The 21,235-nt window shown below is 48.1% G+C and overlaps 1 protein-coding gene across 4 annotated transcripts in view; it reads right to left on the bottom strand.

The window, feature by feature from the left end:
• Nucleotides 1-21,235, bottom strand: part of TPCN1 (two pore segment channel 1) — a 77,548-nt gene that overhangs the window by 33,741 nt on the left and 22,572 nt on the right. For 3 of the 4 annotated variants that reach the window (XM_025402289.1, XM_025402288.1, XM_025402290.1), the window contains one exon: nt 5,468-5,592. In XM_025402289.1, coding sequence (XP_025258074.1) covers nt 5,468-5,592 — 125 coding nt within the window. Of the gene's footprint in view, nt 1-5,467; nt 5,593-20,155; nt 20,256-21,235 lie in introns of those variants that run through there. The other variant, XM_025402293.1, reaches the window with a different exon arrangement.

Here is a 21,235-nt window from a genome sequence, read left to right as displayed (position 1 = left end):
CTGATGGGCTCGAGAGACTTGCTGCTTCTTAAAAACCACTTGGAGGAACCAAAGGGTCCTGAGACAGCCAGGTGTAGTGACATCCCAGATACTCCAGAGACCAAGGCGGGAAGATCCCTTGAGCCAGGAGTTCAAGTCTAGCCTGGGCAACACAGCAAGACCCCATCTCTTAAAAAAGAGGGGAGGGGCTGGGTGCCATGGCTCATGCCTGTAATCACAGCACTTTGGGAGGCTGAGGCAGGAGGATTGCTTGAGCCCATGAGTTTGAGACCAGCCTGGGCAACAAGGTGAGACCCCTGGTGCCAGCTACTTAGGAGGCTGAGATGGGAGAATCACTTGAGCCCGGGAGGTCAAACCTGCAGTGAGCCAAGATCATGCCACTGTACTCCAACCTGGACCACAGAGCAAGATCTGGTCTCAAAAAAAAAAAAAAAAAGAAAAAGAAAAAAAAGAAGAAAGGTCCTAGGAGGAAGTAAAGTCCCCTCAGAGGCCAAGTTCTCCCTCTAGGAGTGCCCAGCAGAGTGTAAAGAGCTCAGAGGCCAGCCTCGGTGGCTCACGCCTGTAATCCCAGCACTTTGGGAGGACGAGGCGGGCGGATCACGAGGTCAGGAGATCGAGATCATCCTGGCTAACATGGTGAAACCCCGTCTCTACTAAAAATACAAACAAATTAGCCGGGCGTGGTGGTGGGCGCCCGTAGTCCCAGCTACTGAGGAGGCTGAGGCAGGAGAATGGCATGAACCCGGGAGGCGGAGCTTGCAGTGAGCCGAGATCGTGCCACTGCACTCCAGCCTGGGTGACAGAGCAAGACTCTGTCTAAAAAAAAAAAAAAAAAAATAGAGCTCAGTGTAAAGAGCCTGAGAGGAACCACATGAGCTGAGCCTTGGCTTTCTAATCCTTCCCTGAGGAATGTTGGGAAGGTTCCTTCGCCCTTGAGGCTCAGCTTCTTCAACGGTAAAGGCACTAACATTAGTGCTTCCTCCTGGGGCTGTTGTGAAGAAGAAAGGTGAGGACATTTGAAAGGCACTTAGAGTGGTGTCTGCCACACAGTCAGCTCACTACAGGTATTTGCTATTATCATAAGTTATATGAACATTACCAGAAAAAAGGAAGCCAATAACCCTGCCTAGTCAGACCCTTTAACGCCCTTCAAGAGCTACCCAGAACAGGCACAGTGGCTCATGCCTGTAATCCCAGCACTTTGGGAGGCTGAGGCGCATGGATCACCTGAGGTCAGGAGTTCGAGACCAGCTTGGCCAACATGGTGAAACCTCATCTCTACTAAAAATACAAAAATTAGCCGGGTATGGTGGCATGTGCCTGTGGTCCCAGCTACTTGGGAGGCTGAGACAGGGGAATCACTTGAACACTATTATACTCTATACTCCAGCCTGGGCCCCTGTCTCCAAAAAAAAAAGGAGCTGCACAGTGGCATATTGCTACTATACATTTACTTAATTCAGGATTCCCCATACCCTACCTTGTTTCAATTGACAAATAATAATTGTATATGGGGTACAATGTGATATTTTGATATATTTATATGTTATGTAATATTTTTTTTCTTTTTTTTTGAGACAGAGTCTCCCTGTGTCACCCAGGCTGGAATGCAGTGGTACAATCTCAGCTCACTGCAACCTCCGCCTCCTGGGTTCAAGCAATTCTCTTGCCTCAGCCTCCTGGGTAGCTGGAATGACAAGTGCACACCACCACACCTGGCTAATTTTTGTATTTTTAGTAGAGATGGTGTTTCACCATGTGGCCCAGGCTGGTCTTGAACTCCTGAGCTCAAGTGATCCGCCCACCTCAGCCTCCCAAAGTGCTAGGATTACAAGTGTGAGCCACCATGCTCGGCCCATTCTCACAAACTTATTCTGGGAAAGGCCCTGCTTGCAGTTTGCAGAGTGACTGTGAGTGAGTTACTTCCCTGAAGCTAGATAAACTGCTCTCCTCATTAGCAAAAAATCGAGGCAAACCGCAGACCCAGCAGCAAACCTGGCAGGGTAGGCATGTCAACGGGAGCAGACACCTTGGCAGTCAACAGAGGGTAAGTTGAACATGGTTCTGTGCTCTGTGCAGGGCTGTGGTTTTCACTACCACCTCCATGGCCACGGCAGTGGGCAGGGGGCCACATACAGTGGCCTGGGAAGCTTCTGGTTTCAATAACTAAAAAAAAAAAAAATGTATTTCTTGGGCAATTTCTTCCAACAAATAGCCAGGAATGAAGGTCTCGCTAGAAGAACCACTGACATGGGAGCTCAGATTTTAACTCTAGGACTTGGAATCGTCCCAGAAGAGATGGGGGGAATGAGGTCTCCACCAACAGATGGAAATATCACCCATGGCACTGGATTCTGAAGAAAACCCAAGAGAACATCGACCCTGTTTCCTGGCTGCTGATCATAAACTAGATTTGGAAAAATAAGGAAGGCCAGTTGTAGCGACTTCTAGGCCTTTGCTGTCTGCTCCCTGGGGTCCAAGTCCACATAGAAATGAGTACTGTTTCAAAGGCACCAGGACTGCTGAGCACGTGGCTCCAGAGGATGAGTGAATTAACAGGTAACAGGTAAAATGTGGGAAGAGGGGAAACTGCAGGCACCAGACACCCTCAAAGCAGCGAGGGCCAATTATCTACGCACACCAGCAACCTGGCTCACTGCAGGACCTATAGCCTGGCTGCAAGTGTGAAAAGGCAGGCCATCTTGAGCCGGGCACAGAGGCTCACACCTGTAATCCCAGCACTTTGGGAGGCTTAAGCGGGTGGATCACTTGAGGTCAGGAGTTTGAGACCAGCCTGGCCAACATGGTGAAACCCCGTCTCTACTAAAAATACAAAAATTAGCCGGGCGTGGTGGCAGGTGCCTGTAATCCCAGTTACCTGGGTGGCTGAGGCAGGAGAATCGCTTGAACCTGGAAGGAGGTTGCAGTGAGCCGAGATCGCGCCACTGTACTCCAGCGTGGGCAATAGAGTGAGAGTCTGTCTCAACAAAAACAGGCCATCTCATCTTCCAGGAACAGCTGTGAATGACTGTGACTGTTCAAAGAAATCCAAGTTTTTCTTACATTTTTTTAAAAAAATGCATTTTTGGTAAAATAATTTAAACAATTTAAATTCGTAAGGTAGTAAAAATTCCATCAACCAGAGATAATCATCTTTAATATTTAAACAACTTTCCAGATATGTATAGATATCTGTACACATACATACCCGCATGCATATGTTGCTGTATGACATCAATTTAAAATGATCATACAACACCAGCTGTTCCATAACTGCTTTTTTCCACAAATACATGGCCCATTTTCAAGGAGTTGCACACGGTCAGTTCATAAGTGATGCAACAGCACACAGAATAAAAAATATCATCTGGAGGCTAAACAGTTTAAATGTGGAGCTCTGCAACTCCCTAGCTGGGTGGCCTTGGGCATCATTTGGCCCCTCTGAGTCTCAGTCACCACATCTGTAAAGTGGGAGATGATCACTGCAGCCTCAGAGGCTTGTTACAAAGATTAGCAGGTGCCCTTTAAAGTCTCATATTTTCATTACCAATGTCCTCACCTGCTTAGGAAAAGGAGGAATGATCAGGATCCTTAGAGCTTCAGCCATTCTAAGTCTGTGTTCTGACCAATCCCACGCTCTTATCCAGCCTCAGAGAAGGCGATGTGCAAAAGACATGCTCGCTAGATCATTAACAAGCACGCCTGAGCTTGGGACAATTTTCCTAAAACATTCTGTTGCCTTAACTTGAAACAAAACACAATCGTTTAGGTGTATATGATGCTGCATGAACGTATGAGAAACAAACGATTGAACAACCATCAAACAAATGTCTAAATTTCATTACATCTTTTTTCTTTTTTTTAGACAGGGTCTCATTTTGTCACCCAGGCTGAAGTGCAGTGACACAAACATGGCTCACTGAAGCCTCAACTTCCCAGAGTCAGGCGACACCTTCACCTCAGTCTTGCAAGCAGCTGGGACTAGAGGGTACACATGCCACGCCTGGCTAATTTTTGTATTTTTTCCAGAGGTGGATTTGCCATGTTGCCCAGGCTTGAATTTCACTAAATCTTTTTTAAATGACAAAACAAATACTTGCAGTGGAGAGCTGATTCAGATAAGAAAGATTAGGGAAAATTATGATGTGAATGCACTTAAGAAAAAATCTATTTCCTCATCCAAACTCTTAATGCAAACCAGAAACTGAAATCTTATAGTGACAAGATTGGCAAGATTAAGGTTAAAATGTCACCGCCAGTGGGGCCGTCAGTAAAGAGGCAATACTTCCTGTGGAGAGGATTCCATGATAAACATCAAGAACCTAAAAACTGTTGATTCCTTCTACCCAGTCATTCCATTCCTTAGACTTTCCATTTCTTTTACTTTCCTAGTAAAATAATCCTAGATGTAAGGGGGTGGGGGTGCTATGTATAGATTGTCCTTGAATTATAATTTACAATAAGGGAATATATTCAAGATTATCAGGTTAAGTAAATTAGGATAATTTACCTGATATAATTTAAAGCTATTTAAATAGCCAGGTGTGGTGGCTCATGCCTGTAACGCCAACAATTTGGGAGGCTGAGGTGGGCAGATCACCTGAGGTCAAGAGTTCAAGACCAGCCTGGCCAACATGGCGAAACCCCATCTCTACTAAAAATACAAAAATTAGCCGGGCATAGTGGCACGTGCCTGTGATCCCAGCTACTCCAGAGGCTGAGGCAGGAGACTCGCTTGAACCCGGGAGGCAGAGGTTGCAAAGAGCCAAGATCAAGCCACTACAATTCAACTCCAGCCTGGGTGATGGAATGAGACTGTCTTCAAAAAAAGAAAAAAAGAAAAAAAAAAAAAAAAGCAGAATATAAAATTGCACATACCATATGACTTTTTTGGAAAACAGATATATTATTCTTATAGCACTTTTTTTTTTTAAAACCTGGAAGGAAATAATGTTGACAGTGACTGCCTTAGGTGAATGTTTCTTCATTCTTTTTTGTATCTAAATTTATTGTAATAAGCATGTATTACTTTCACCTTTCACACAAAAATAAAAAATAAAAAAAAGAATCCTAAAATGGCAAACAGGAAAGCAGCAACAAGTTAAACAGGAATAAAGCTACAGCATTCAGTATGTAAAGAAGAATTCCCTCCTGAGAATGTGGCCTCTCAGTGTGCCCTGAGAAGAGGGAGGGTGGCAGGGAAGGCCGAGTGGACAGACTCCAGAAATTGTGGGAGTTAGCACAGCCCCAAACAGGGGCCTGAAGACAAGCTGGTGCACGGCAGTTTTCCCCTATGAGCACAGTCAGGTCAGCCAGCCCATCTTACGAACCTGAAGCTCACACACGAGCAGCAGCAGCAGCATGAACCGCCGCTGGAACTGAATTTCTGGGCACCTAACAGAGTCCTGGCTGCCCCACCCCACCAATAGGTGCAGGGAACCGCCAGGGCCTGACTGGAGATACTCACCTGGAGGTAGATTGCTGCCTCTTGGTAATTCATCTCCCAGTTGTGTGCGGGGCTGGAGGGGGAACTCCCGCCCTCAGAGCTGAGACTGGGGGCCTGGGAGTCGTGGATGGCATAGCTGCCACCATCTGCATTGGAAGAGGAGAGAGATTCACTTGGCACCCAGGCTTAAGAGCATAAAGACACCATTCAGCAGAAGAAAAGCCTGGCAGTCCCTTCATATGCTCACATGGACATCCCGTCATCTTCAAATCAACCTCCATGCTGTGTACTGATAACGGCAAGAATTAGCACAGCTGGTTACAAATGTTTTCCTTTCTCTTGATAAGTGAAAAAAGCAAGTACAAAATAGTACAGATAGTATGCTCTCTAATGTGTACAAAAGGGAGGAAACAAGAAAACATAAATACATCAACTTATCTTTACCAAAAGAAACACAGGAAGGAAAAACGAGAAGTCAATGAAATCAGTCGTCCTACAAGGGCTATAAGGAACAGTGTAGATGGACCCTTTCTGAATCCTTTGACTTTTGGAAGCATATTAACATCCTACTTAGTTAAAAATTAAAAACAACTGGATTTGTTCCCTGGTGAAGGGCCATCTGTTGCTCTTCCCTGCTGACAGCCACGCCCTCCTCCCCCAGCAACACTGGGCCATCTGTCTGGGTAGAACATCCCCTCCTTGCTCTCTGTCCACATTGTTTGGCTCTGGCCGACTCCACCCCTGGCTCCCAGGCAGGTGACCTGGGCCTGGCAATGAGCCCCTCGTCTCCCCTGGGCCCAGGGATTGGTTCAGGCATGGCTGCTGACCCAAGTCCGGCCAGTGACAGCTGAACTTGAAACTGTTCCTGGGCCAATTAGGAAGGAGGGGCTCTTTCCCTGTTGTTTGCTCGTGGCTGCCTCTGCCACCGCATGGGGAAAACTTGCCTGAGAAGGAAGTCAGCAGAGAACAAAACAATAACCAAGAGATAACACTAACACCAGCTGCACCTCTGGAATTCAGCTGTGCCTGAAATCTACCCCTTAATTTCCAAAATCCAAGCTGATAAAGAGATCCCATTTGAGTCTGAGTTGGGTTTGTCACAATAATCCTGAGACTCTACTGATACACACAGTAAACAACAGCATCAAGAAATGATGCATTGATTGGGAAGAAGTGAATCTGAGAGAAATCTGTAAATCCGCATTATAAATGATCCACCTGAAGGAAGATAAAGCATCTAATGTTTTGGGCTGAGCACGGTGGCTCACACCTGTAATCCCAGCACTTTGGGAGGCCAAGGTGGACGGATCACCTGAGGTCAGGTGTTCAAGACCAGCCTGGCCAACATGGTGAAACCTCATCTCTACAAAAATTAGCCGGGCATGATGGCAGATGGCCTGTAATCCCAGCTACTCAGGAGGCTGAGGCATGAGAATCGCTTGAACCTGGGAGGCGGAGGTTGCAGTGAGCCAAAATTGCGCCACCACTCTAGCCTGGGGGACAGAGCAAGACTCCGTCTCAAAAAAAAAAAAAAAAAAACTAATGTTTTGATACTGGGATTTGCACAGTTGGCAGGAAGCAAATGTGTAAGGCTTGCAACCATGCAAGGGACAGGAAACTGACAGGGCTCAAAGGCCTGCTGGGTTGCAAAAGGTCCTTCTGATCTTGAATTGCCAGTCATGAGCAACCAGGACCAGGCACATCCATTTTCCTAACAATAATGCTGCACATCTTTCCACATGTTTATTTACCATTTGTGTATCTTCTTTGAAGTGTCCAGATCTTTCACCTTTTTCTTTGTTTATTATATTATTATTATTATTAAATTGAGAGCTCTTTTATACACTCTGGATACAAGTCTATCAGATACATGATGATTTGCAAATCTTTTCCCCTTTGTGGTTTCTCTTCTCATTTTTTTCTAACAGCGCCTTTCAAAGGTCACTGAAACAGAAGTTTTACAAATTTTGACGAAGGCCAACTTATCCATTTATTCTTTTATGGATTAATACTTTTGATATCATGTCTAAGAAATCTTTGCCTAACTCCTGGTCATAAAGATTTCACATCAGGCCAAGGCGGGGAGGATCACTTGAGCCCAAGAGTTCAAGACTAGCCTGGGCAACACAGTGAGATCCTGTCTCTACAAAAAAATTAAAATAAAAAAGATTCCACATCAAGGCACAGTGGTGTAAGCCTGTAGTTCCAGCTGCTAAGAAGGCTGAGGTGGGAGGATCACCTTAGCCCGGTAGTTCAAGCCAGCCTGGACAACACAGAAAGACACTGTCTTTAAAAAAGAAAAATAAAGGCCGGGCGCGGTGGCTCAAGCCTGTAATCCCAGCACTTTGGGAGGCCGAGATGGGCGGATCACGAGGTCAGGAGATCAAGACCATCCTGGCGAACACCGTGAAACCCCATCTCTACTAAAAAATACAAAAAACTAGCCGGGCGAGGTGGCGGGCGCCTGTAGTCCCAGCTACTCGGGNAAAAAAAAAAAAAAAAAAAAAAAAAAAAAAGAAAAATAAAAACAAAGATTTCACATCAATACCTCAAACGCCTTGATTACTGTGGCTTTACAGGTCTTAAAATCAGGTAAATGTTGGCAGGGCACAGTAGTTCACGCCTGTAATCCCAGCACTTTGGGAGGCCAAGGCGGGCGGATCACGAGGTCAGGAGATCAAGACCATCCTGGCTAACATGGTGAAACCCTGTCTCTGCTAAAAATGCAAAAAAATTAGCCTGTAGTCCCAGCTACTAGGGAGGCTGAGGCAGGAGAATGGCGTGAACTCAGGAGGCGGAGCTTGCAGTGAATGGAGATCGCACCACTGCAATCCCGCCTGGGGGACAGAGCGAGACTCTGTCTCGAAAAAGAAAAAAACAAAAAACCAGGTAGTGTTAATCCTCCAATTTTGTTCATCTTTTTTTCAAAGTTGTTTTGGCTAGCCTAGTTCTTTTGAACTTCCATATAAACTTTAGAATTAGTCGATTTCTTTGTCCCTAATCTAGGAGTCCAATCAATCAATCAATCAATAAAAACCCAGCCTGGGGAATATAGTGAGACCCTATCTCTACAAAAAAAATTTTTTTTAAAGTAAAAAAATTAGGCATGGTGGCATGTGCCTATAATCCCAGCACTTTGGGAGGCTGAGGTGGATGGATCGCTTGAAGTCAAGAGTTAAGACCAGTCTGGGTAACATACTAAGACCTCATCTCTACAAAAAGTATAAAAATCAGCTGGGCATGGTAGCTTGCACCTATAGTCCCAGCTACTCAGGAGGCTGAGGTGGGAGGATTACTTGAGCCTGAGAGGTCAAGGCTAGAGTGAGCTATGATCATGCTACTGCATTCCAGCCTGGGTGACAGAGCAAGATCCTGTCTCAATAATAACAAGCCAGGCGCAGTGGCTCACGCCTGTAATCCTAGCAATTTGGGAGGCCAAGGCAGGTGGATCACCTGAGCTGAGGAGTTCGAGACCACCCTGGGCAACAAAGTGAAACCCCACTGGTCTCTACTAAAATACAAAAATTAGCCGGGCATGGTGTCACGCACCTGTAGTCCCAGCTACTCAGGAGGCTGAGGCATGAGACTCACATGAGCCCAGGAGGTGGAGGCTGCAGTGAGCCAAGATTATGCCACTGCACCCCAGCTTGGGCTGCAGAATGAGACTCTGTCTCAAAATAAATAAATAAACAAACAAACAAATAAATAGTCAATTTCTACTTAAAAAAAAAAGCCTGCTGGGATTTGATTGAAATTATGCCAAATCTATCAATGAGACATCTTAAAAACTCATGAATATGGTATATCTCTCAGTTTATTTTGATCTTCTTTAATTTCTCTTAGTAATGTTTTGTAGCTTTCAGTATATGGACCTGACACATCTTTTGTTAGATTTATCACGAAGCCTTTCATATTTCCGATGCTGCTGTAAATGAAGTTGCCTTTTAATCTCAATTTCCAATTGTTTGTTGTTAGTATACAGAAATACGACTAATTTTTATATATTGGCCTTCTATCCTGCAACCTGGATAAGCTCACTTAAAAGGTCTAGTAGCCTCTTTTGTAAATGTCATGAGCTTTTCTATACAGAAGATCATGTTGTCTGAGAATAAGGACAGTTTTATTTCTTCCTTTCTAATCCAGATGCCTTTTGTTTTTCTTGCCTTATGGCACTGTTTAGAACCTCCCTTATAATACTGAATAAAAATGATAAGAAGGGATATCTTTGTCTCATTCCCCATCTTAGGGGAAAAGCATTCAGTTTTTCACCACTCAGTATGATGTAAGCTAGGGGTTTCTCGTAGATACTCTTTATCAGGCTGAGGAAATTCCTTTCTATGCCTAGTTTGTTGTGAGATCTTACCATGAATAGGTGCTGGATTTTGTCAAACACTTTGTCTACTTTGAGATGATTTCAGCTTGAGTATCCCTAATCTGAAAATCTGAAATCCAAATGCTCCAAAATTCCGTACTCTTTGAGTACCAACATGACACTCAAAGAAAATGCTCACTGGAGCATTCTGGATTTCATATTTTCAGGTTAGAAATAACCAATAAGTATAATGCAAATATTCCAAAATCTGAAAAAAATTAAAAATCAGAAATACTTCTGGCCCCAAGCATTTTGGAAAAGGGACAGTCAGTCTGTATATGGTTTTTCTTTCTCCTTTGGTTAATATAGTGAATTACAATGATTGGTTTTTGAACATTAACCCAACCCTGCATTCCTGAGCTAAGTCCCTCTAGTCATGATGTATTATCCTTTTTATATATCATTGTATTTGCTAAAATTGTTTAAATTTTTTGCATCTATATCCACGTAGAATGTTAGTCTGATGTTTCTTTCCTTGTGATGTCTTTGCTGGTTTGGGTATCAAGGTAATGCTGGTCTCATAAAATGCGCTAGAAAATATTTCCTCCTTTTCAATTTTCTGGAAGACTTTGGGTCAAATTCGTATAATTTATTCCCTAATGTACAGCGTTCACCAGGAAAGCTATCTGGGCCTGAAGTTTTCTTTCTAGGAAAGTTTTTATTACATATTAACCTTCTTCAGTACATATAGAGCCACTCAGGTTTTCTATTCTTACTGAGAAAGCTTTGGTGGTTTGTATCTTTTAATAAATTTGTCAAGAGGTTAAGCAATCTGTCCAAGATCACACAGCTGTAAGGGCTGAACCAGGCTTTGGCCCCTAGCAGCTTGCCTCCAGAGCAGATGCACTTAACCACTATGCAGTACTACCACCCCCTTTAAGGAAGAGGAGTCGGAGATGAGGAATGCAGATGATGATTTTAATCTACTGGTAGCAAACATTTATTGAGGTTTACTATATGCCAAAACCTATCCTACGGCAGATTTTATTTTCCAAAAATGGCCACCGCATTATCTTTCACCTTCCATGCTCTTCTGGAACCTTGCCACTTTTCCACACACAGAAGCTGTCTCTCTTCCTCTTGAAATCAGGTGAGCCTTCATGACTGCTGTGACTAACAGAGAACAGGGAACCTCATGACTTCTGAGGTTATAAAAATACTTTCACCTTATTCTCTTGGGGCACTTGTGGAACCGAGCGACCATTTTGTAAGGAAGCCCAAGCAGCTGGTGGAGAGAGAAGACTCAAGGTCCCAGTTCACAGCCCAGCTGAGCACCCAGCCAAGGAGTAGCACCAACTTCTCTGCCACATCAAGGAGCCATCTCAAAAATAGATCCTCCAGCCCCAGTTAAGCTGTCCAAACAGATGCTACATACAACAGCAAAAAGACAACTCCACCAAGCCCTGCGCAAACTGCAAAGTCAAGCAAAATAAATGTTGCCATCTTAAGGCACTCTGTTGGGGCAGTGATTTGTTACAAGGGCAACAGATAACTGATACCTATCTAAATACATTGTATCTATTAACCCACTTAGTTCTTACAACAACCCTGGGAAGAAGGTAATATTGTTATCAATAGATAACTGATACCTATCTAAATACATTGTATCTATCTATTAACCCACTTAGTTCTTACAACAACCTTGCTAAGTAGGTAATATTATTCCCACCTCAGACTTGAGGAAACTAAGGTGCACAGAGGCTAAGTAACCTTCCCAGGTCATGCTGCTAGTGAGAAGCAGGGCTGGGATCCCAAACTAGGCTGCCTAGCTCCCAATCGGTAGACTACTTGCCTCTCAAGAATCAGAAACTTGAAAAGGATAACAGGGTAGTTAGTGCCAAAAGGACCAAAAATACACTAGCATTTCCATCACTAGAGTGGAGTTCCAAGTAGGAGGTGGGACATCTGGGTGCGGTTTGAACTTGGTAATTCTGACCCTTGTCTTCCCAATAGCAACAGAGCAGCGTTCCCTACTCTGATCCCAATGCTCATTTCTGAAAGAACTAAGCCCTAGGCAGAGACAGGAGAAGGTCAAACCACCTTCCTCAATCTGCTCCCGTGGATCAGGGAAGCACCAGCCAAAACGTGACTCCTGAGCAGAAAAAGCCACAGGCGAGCAGCTGGATGGAGCTGCGTCCTCGTGCGCCCATGCCCTGTCCTCCATGACCTCCATATGCCCCAGCAGGGGCTGGCACCAGCAACACAGCAGAGTCCTAGGTAATATAAATAACAATGATGGAGTGGGGCAGGTAGCTGCTAGCTGGCACAGATGGCAGCAGCCATTAGTGCCACCCTCCTACCCGACACTAGACAGGAGCATCTATGTAAGCCACTGCCATGAAGAACCCCTTTGGAGCCTTCCCACCCTTCTTCTCACACAGGGGTCTCCTTGAATTGACAGGAACTTCCTCTTTGTGCTCAGGAGCTCTCTCAACCCATTCCTGGTGGGGAGAGGACATCTGGTCCTTCTCAACAGCTCCCCCATCCCTCACCACTTATACCACAGCACCCCTGGGACCAGGTGGCCCAATGCATCCCATGGTGCAGGCCATTCCTTGCTAACAAGCCTCACTGACACTCCCAGCAACAGGTTTCTCCGGGGAGCAGGTAACCTTTGCTATCTTTAGGTGTCCTGGTTTGGGTGAGAGATAGTCCCTCTTCCCCGATACATAACCCTTCAAAGCCACAAAGGACAGTTCCATTCAGCTGAAATCCACAAGGACCACCGAGACTGGAAGGACTAGGCTTATGGCTGCCCTGGGAGGACAGTCCTCAGAGCCAGAAATCTTAATCCCATCTTCTTTTTCACTTCTCATGGCCTGTAACTCACCAGGTCTAGAAAGGTCTCCTCCCTCCTCCCTCTCATCTCTACTCAAGAGGTCTTTGGGGCCTCTTGTCTTTCACCTAAAAGCCTGCAGCAACCTGGACTCGCTCTCATTGTCCAGGCCTTTCCTGACCACCTGACTTGGGCCCCTTGAGGCAGGATAAATCAATCTGGTAAGGCCGAAGTCTGATGGTGTCACTCTGCTACTTAAAATCCTTCCATGGCTTGCCCGCAGAAAAAGACTGACTCCTTGGAACAACAGGAGAGGATCTTTAGAGCTGGCTCCTGCTACAGCCCTCTCCCTTTTCCCTATTCCTGTACCAAACTCCTAACAGCAGAGGGGCTGGGGCCTGAGCCTCAGGGCTGGCCGCAGACAGCAACAGGTGACCATGGAGAGCCAAGGATGCAGGGAGCTGGCTGGAGTACCCCCATGGGACAGTGAGCACCACAGAGACAAAACGTCAGCCCATGGCCACAGACCATACGTGGCTGGTGGGTGAGGGCAGACACGTGGCAGTGCTGCCAATGGTGGAACGAGGACTCAGGAATGGACTTCACAGGGTGTTTCTGCTAGATCTGAAAGGGCTTTCTAATAACTAGAAATGATGGACCATCAGAGAGGGCTTTAACTTTGTCAGGTTTGATGGATTAAAACACAGAAGTCAGTGCCATGCTTCGTTAGAACTGGGTACCTAAGTATTTGTTATTTTAATCGAAATATAATCTGTGAGTTGGAAATAAGTCTCTTTCCTTTTTTTTACTTTTTAGTTTGAGAGACAGAGTCTCACTACGTTGCCTAAGCTGGACTCAAATTCCTGGACTTGGGCGATCCTCTCTCCTTGGCTTCCATTTGGAAATAATTCTTTTTACTGAGCCCAGGCTGGAGTGCAGGGGCACTATCATGGCTCACTGCAGCCTCAACGCCTCAGGCTCAAGCCATCCTCCCACCTCAGCCTCCAGAGTAGCTGGGACTATAGGCATGTGCCACCATGCCTGGCTAATTTTTTCTTTCTTTCTTTCTTTCTTTTTTTTTTTTAGAGATGGGGTCTTGCCATGTTGCTCAGGGTGGTCTCAAACTCCTAGGCTCAAGTAATCCACCTGCCTCGCCCTCCCTCCCAGAGTTCTAGGATTATAGGTGTGAGTCACTGCACCTGGCTGGAAATAATACTTTTATTTTTATTTTTAAACTTTTATGTATTTTTTCTTTTCTTTTCTTTTCTTTTTTTTTTTGAGACAGAGTCTTGCTCTGTTGCCCAGGCTGGAGTGCAGCGGCACAATCTCATCTCACTACAACCTCTACTTCCCAGGTTCAAGTGATTCTCGTGCTTCAGCCTCCTGAGTAGCTGGGACTACAGGCGTGCACCACCACACCTGGCTAATTTTTGTATTTTTTGGAAGAGATGGGGTTTCACCATGTTGGCCAGGCTGGTCCCAAACTCCTGACCTTCAAGTGATCCAACTGCCTTGGCCTCCCCAAGTGCTGGGATTACAGGTGTGAGCCATTGCGCCTGGCTGGGAAATAATTCTTAATGAAAATATTCTAAGACCAACAACTGGCCTGTTCATCTACTCCTTTGTTTAGCAGACATTCCCAGGGTTGTCCCTGCCCAAGGGCAGCTCCTAGGTGCTGGACCCTTAGTGAGGAATGTAGGAACTAGGTAGCCCTTGCCCTCCAGGGGCACCTGTCTGCAGAGGCAGTGGAGTACCCCATCACCACCTGGCCTCAAAAAGAGGCTCTGTAGCTACTAGTCATGGAAGTTTCAACAACAAAAAGGTTCACCAGCCAGTGAGCAGTGGACTAGCTGCCCCTGCAGCTTGTGGCATCTAAATGTTTACAGGTATGTGGTGACTTCAAGGGGAGCAGGCAGGTGGGTGCAGATGGCTTCAGAAGGAGCTCCAAACTGCGGAGCTGCCCCAGAGGATTGGCAGTGCCACACACAGTCTGAGCAGGGCCCAGCTGCCTAGATCCTGATGGCACCAAAAGCCTTTCACAAACACTTCCTCACTGCTTAGGGAGGGCAATGGCATCTTTTTTTTAGTGCATGTGTCCCTCTCCCACCTCCCGATTAACTGCAGCTCCCAAATCTAGCCCCAATCTCATCAGCTCAGCTTCAGCTACAAGAACACACACAAACACTTGTGGAGCAAATTCTGTGAGGCAGGCACTACTCTCGGCACTTTATATGTGAAATAACTTCATCCTCGCAACAACCTTAGGAAGTGGATACCATCAGTATCCCCATTTCACAGGTGATGGGACAGAAGCACAGAGATTAGTCAGTTTGTCCAGGGGCTCCCACATTTAGAAAGTGATGGAGCTGGAGAATAAATGAAGTCTGTGCCTGGAACCACTCTAACTGCGGGCAGTGTTATTCCACGTGGTCTGCACAGTCCATGAATGGTGTGCGATGGTTGGGGATGAGCACCATCCAGGAATCAGAGCCAGCGTGTAGAGGCCATCACCGCAGGTGGCACTGTGCGGCACTTCCTTTTCCTAGTACTTCGTTTCTGCTGTGTTTGATGGAAGTAGAGGTCCTCTGCCACAGAGTGTGGGAAGCCCTGCTACATAGCTCTCCGGCATGCATTGTAGGCATTTTCTGCTGCTGTCTTAGGAGCAACAACTGTCAGGTCAGGAGCAGATCCTAGAGACCACCTAATTCAAGGCCCAGCTTTTAGAGATGGGGAAACTGAGGGCAGGGAATGTGATGTCTCCGTGGTATAGGGCCAACCGGTTACAGCATCAGGTTTAGCACCCAGGCCTCCTGGCTTCCCATCCAGAGCTTTCCTTCATACAAATATCTCCCACTCATCTCTCACTAGAGAAATGTAGGGGATAGCTCTGCTGACCCACTGTCTGCCGTGGGGTACACTGGCCGCTGTCTCTTCTGATGGACAGCATACAGCTGTGAGACAGGCTTAGCACCTATGACCCAAATCAAAGAGAACATGTGGCTGGTTCTCACACAGATGGTCCCTCCATTGGCCAGGACTCTTGGGATGCACTCTTACAGGCCACAAGTGACTGGGGGGCAGAAGAAGGCCCTGGGGTGACTGAGACCACATTTTCCTGGCCGTACCGGTGCTGCATGGAACAGCTGCACCAACAGAGAATCTTGCGGCAGGAGGGGCCTCAGGAATCAGGAGGCTCCTCCCCTCCCACAATCAGCTGAAAGGCCCACAAATAGGGGCTATGCCTGGCCCACAAGACCTTGCTCTCACCAGCTCCTCTGCCACACTGTGGCCCAAACCACCTCTCCCCTGGACCAACACAATCCCTTCTCTGTGTCCCTCTCTGTTCTACCCTCTGTGGCCTATTCTTGACACCAGTCAGAGAAATCCTCTGTTGCGTGCACATGTGTGTGGGTTTTTGGCAAACTTTTTTGTTTAATATAACAATAATCCTCAAGAACACTAAGCCAAATGGTATCACTCCTCTGCCCGAAACATGCCCCAGCCTCCCTTGATCGGAAGATCTCATGGAACCTGACCCATGATCTCTCCAAGTCACTTTGTCCCGCCTGCCCCTTGCTGCTGCCATGCTGGCCTCCTTGTTGTTCTGAAACGTGCCTGGAACACTCTGCCTTGGGGCCTCTGCCTCCCCAGTCTTTGGCTGTTTCCTCACACCTTCCAGTTTCCACCCAAACATCTTATCAAAGGCTACCCTTGGCCTCCCCTACAAGGTGAGACCACATCACTCTGTCCCCTCAAAGTGCTAAGGCTTCCTCCTGGGGCTGTCACCACCTGACAGGGTATCTGTTTACTTGTGGGCCTGTTTCCCCGCCTGGAATGTCAGCTCCAAGAGGGCAGGGACTTTTGTTTTGGTCACTGTGGTGTTCCCAGGCCCCAGAACAGCGTTGGATACAATGTGTAAGGGGTCAGCAAACATGTCTGAATTGAAGTGAAATAGAAGGCCTTGCCTGCCCTGAAGATTCCACACACCCCTGTGGGGCACTTAAGGATGGCCACAGCCTGGAGGGTGGAGAGCAAGGAGCCATCCATGGGGCCTGGCAGGCCTCAGGCAAGAGGGCGGGCTCCACCGGGGGTGCAGTGGGCATCACCAACGGGTGTTAGGAAGGCGTGTGACGTGGTAAGTTTGTATTTGTAAAAACCCTTCTTTTAATGGTCTGCTGAAGAGGGGATGTTTTGTGTAAGAGTAATTCAGGGTAGAACCTTGAAAGGGACAGGGAAGAATAAGACTCAAGAGCTAAGGTGAAAGAATAGCGAATTCTCCCCCTCCCAGGGCAGACTTTGCTCTGTGCTTCTAACCACTCAACCTCAGAAAACAGGACTTGGTGTGCTCATGTGGTCCCAAAAGGCAAAGCACGATCACTCTTTTCTCCACATGGAGAAAGGGACGAAAGGCCTGAGGTGACACTGGCCATTCAGGGGCTTTTCAAGAAAGCCACAGGTGATCGCAAAGGGCCTCCTTCACACCCAGGCACGAGCGACTGGGGTGCATATTTAGGGATTATAGAAAGGGTGCAAATGGAAGGCAAGGAGCCACAGTTCCGTTCTGTTCCTTTTGTACGTGGCCTTTATGCAGCAGTGCAGCTGTGCCAGCCAAGTCCAGGGCATGGCAGGGGCTGGGTGGAGCTGGGCCACCTTGTGGGGTGCTAATCCCCTGCCCTGTCTGCTGTCTAACCCTCTTCCCCACTTATGAGGTTACAGAAGTAGCCAGAGAGGCAGTGGAAATGCTCCCACCCCGAGTGCTGCGTTGTTCCCGCAGAAGGTATGCTCCAAGGCTCGGCAGCTTCCTGAGGAGGACATTTCAGGCCCAGGAAAGAGGGAAGGCAGGGGGCAGAAGGGGCAGATCAAAGGGGACAGGGCTGATAGCCAAGTCCTGGTGAGTCAGGGTGTGAGCCGGTGAGTGCAGATGGAGTGGTGTCTGGGAGAAGGAGCCCCTGGTTGCTGGGGAACCAATCCCAGCAGGCCCAGCTTCCTCGAAATGAATACCCTCCATGTGGGAAGTAAGAGGGCGTGCAAGGGCCCCAAGCTGCCCTGAGAGGTCAGCACTATATGTGAAGCTAGAGGACAGTCTGCCCCACTGAAGCCCATTGTGCCCACCGGGTTGGCTGCAGGACCTCTACCTGGGCAGCCTTGAATGCCAACAGTTGTTCGCACCCACCTGCTCTAGTGGCCTGGTGCCTTGCTCTGACCTCCTACTGCCCACAGACCCTGGGCAGAACCTCCTGGTCAATGATTGGCACTCGCATCTTCGGAGTACCAGGCACAGAAAACACAGGAAGCGTCCTAGCCAACAAAGTGACCAGGCAGGCTCACCCCGCATCACCCCAGTCCAGCCCCTTCCTCTGTGTGCTGGGGCTGGCCCTCTCCAACTGGTGCTCATTACAGACCACGGAAGAAGCAACACTTGTGGCCTCTGACCTTGGCACTGTTCTTGCCCAGAGCAGAATGGGTTCTTCCAGGCCAGCCGGAAAGGCAGGGATCGGGGCACGCCGCAGGGGCCCAGCTCGAGGAGACAGGATGACCTCACCGTGGGGCTGTCAGGGAGCTGGCCTCCACTGCCTCCTCCAGAAGGCCAGCAGCTAGCCCTTGCCTCTGCATGTTCACCTTTCCTGGAAGGCAACCGGGCCAGATATGGGAGGGAGGGAGGGAGGGAGGGAGGGAGATGAGCAGCAGCATGGGCATGTGGGCAGGATTTGCAGTCTCCCTGGCTCCTGCAGCCAGCAAGCTCCACACGCAGGTTTCAGAAAGGACCAGAGGAGGCTGACCAGGAACACTCTTGGCAACCAGGAAGATTGTATTCTGCATCTCTGTTCTGGGCCTCTGGGGAAAGTTCCACGAAGGGAAACATTTTGTCCTGCCCTTCTGGTGCCCTGGGCAGACAGCTCTCTTGGGAAAACCAGACCAAGAGGACAGGCACAGCCTTTCAGGCCCGCAGACTTTGGCCACTAAAGATTTATGTGGCACCAACCCCTTAACTTCCCTCCCTGAATCCTGGCAATCAGCCCGGAGGAGAGAACATAAAACCACTCAGAGGGGAAGGAGTGGAAAGAAACAGCTGAGCTGACAGGCAGGAGAATACAAAGCAACAACCCAAACCCTGACTCAAAGCAGGAGAGACATCCTGGTGCACAGGACAGGCGGACAAACCAGAATGACCTGTTTGCATACATGGTAACACTCCCCCATGTTGATGTCACAGGGCCCAGACGCACCCATGAAACAGCTGGCTGATTTGCACGCCACATTGGAAATGACCCTGCGGGGGAATCCAAGGTTTCCGTTTGCTGGAGCACAGCATGCAGCAGCTTCCTGGTGGTGCCGGATAAATAGAAACAGTTTCCATATGCTGGCCATAAAGATGCACTGGGGAGGAGCAGGAAAGAGTGGGCAGGAGGGGAAGGCTTCCACGACCCACCTCCCACCCAGCAAGCGCAGGGGGCAGCCTGGGCTGCGTAAACCACTGGGGCCTTTCTTTGGTGCCTGGGCCAGAGATTGCTTTGGATAAAGGGCCCCTCCTGGGAGGAAGCTCTGATCAGAAAAAGCAGAGAATGACTGTTCTCGGGAAGGGTGATACTGAGGGGCCTACCCCGTTTCTAACCTCTCTCCTTTTCAGTCTCATTTTCTTTCTTTTTTTGGAGACAGGGTCTCACTCTGTTGCCCTGGTTGGAGTGCAGTGGTGCAATCATGGCTCACTGCAGCCTTTACCTCCTGGGTTCAAGCAATCCTCCCACCTCAGCCTCCCAAGTAGCTGGGACTACAGGCATGCATCACCATGCCCAGCTAATTTTTTGTATTTTTTTGTAAAGACAGGGTTTCATCACCATGTTCCCCAGCCTGGTCTTGAACTCCTGGGCTCAATTCATCCACCCAGCTCAGCCTCCCAGAGTGTTGGGAATACAGGCATGAGCCACCGTGCCCTGCCTCATTCTCATTTTCTTAAACACACACAACCTCACGCATTCTCGAATGCACACATACACACACCCTCACACACCGTCTACGAGACAAAATGGAACCCTGGACACTCAAGTTCACTTCAGCTATGCCGCCTCCCCTCCCCCCAGTTCATGATCTTAATCCCCAGAGCCTCAGTTTCTTCATCCAGAAACTGGGACCGGTGCCAACCGTGCTCTAGGCATCGCAGAAACAAACGCGAATACCCACAAAGCACTCGGAGCCCTCCAGAAACCAGTGCCTACCAGAATGACAACGAGCAACCACCCCACCGCTTGCCAGTTGTCACTGAGAGCCCCACTCCATGGGAAAGAGCTCAAAGAGAAGAGGAAAATAAACCAGAGTGACACTGATGAGTTTTCCAGGCACAGCGTCGCCACCGTGCTTCTGTGCCGGCTGGCTCTTCAAAGGCCCCCAGATAAAAATCTAGCATGAGATGCTATGCCGAAAGAAAGCAAAATGCACATCCCCCTGCTCAGGCCTTCTCTCTCTGATAATTGGTTGCAAGACGGTGTAGAAGGTGGACCCGCATTATTGACACATGTTAGTAAAAGCTCCAAACCCAAGCAGAGTCCTGGGCAAATACACTGACCTCCAGAAAGGCAAGAACTGGCATGGAGCCCTCCCAGTTGAATTGCTGGCCTCCAGCCCAAAATCTGTCCTGCCAAAGGCTTAAGTCAAAGGAGAAAAGGAAAAAAGAAAGGCTCAACGGGGCAGTACCATGGGTCAAGCCCTGTTCTAGAGGGAGGGACTCTGGTGTGAAAGTCTCTGTTTCCGGCCACCTGACAGGGACCTAAGTGGCCAAGTCCAGAGGGATTCGCTGTCATCCATGAGGTCAGGCCCAGGGAGCCTGGAACTGGCAGGGGATGGGGCAAGGAAGCAGAGAGCAATTCTATAAACGGAGTGCGAAACACGTGGAAAGGCAGGAGGGGTGCAGATCAGAAACAGGCTCTTGGGAGGTGGGGGACAGGGAAGAATGTAGGCAGGGAGAGGGGCTGGGAAATGAGCACATCAAAACCACTGGGGGCAGTGACTGCAGCCTGAGATGCCCACTTCCTAACTGTCCACATGAGGAACTCACAGCAGACATCCTAAGGTTGCAAACATTGCCTCGAGAACACCTTTCTAATCTTTTTTTTTTTTTTTTTTTTTCAGATGGAGTCTTACTCTTGTTGCTCAGGCTGGAGTGCAGTGGCACAATCTCGGCTCACTGCAACCTCCGCCTCTCAAACTCAAGTGATTCTCCTGCCTCAGCCTCCTGAGTAGCTGGGATTACAGGCGCCCGCCACCACACCCAGCTAATTTTTTGTATTTTTAGTAGAGACATGGTTTCACAAAATTGGCCAGGCTGGTCTTGAAATCCTGATGTCATGTGATCCGCCCACCTCGGCCTCCCAAAGTGCTGGGATTATAGGGATGAGCCACTCTTTCCCATGGAGTGGGGTTACAGGCATGAGTCTGTGCCCGGCCTCTAGTCTTAATAAATCACATGGTAATTTTGCGGAGAAAAAGGGAGGATGTAGTAGTTTTTTTTTTTTTTTTTGAGACACAGTCCTGCTCTGTCGCCCAGGCTAGAGTGCAATGGCACGATCTCAGCTCACTGCAACCTCCATCTCCCAGGTTCAAGTGATTCTTGTGCCTCAGTCTCCCGAGTAGCTGGGACTACAGGTGC

The sequence above is a fragment of the Theropithecus gelada genome, chromosome 11 (assembly GCF_003255815.1).
Source record: "Theropithecus gelada isolate Dixy chromosome 11, Tgel_1.0, whole genome shotgun sequence".
Taxonomy (NCBI): Eukaryota; Metazoa; Chordata; class Mammalia; order Primates; family Cercopithecidae; genus Theropithecus; species Theropithecus gelada.
This window is presented reverse-complemented; position numbering and strand designations above follow the sequence as displayed.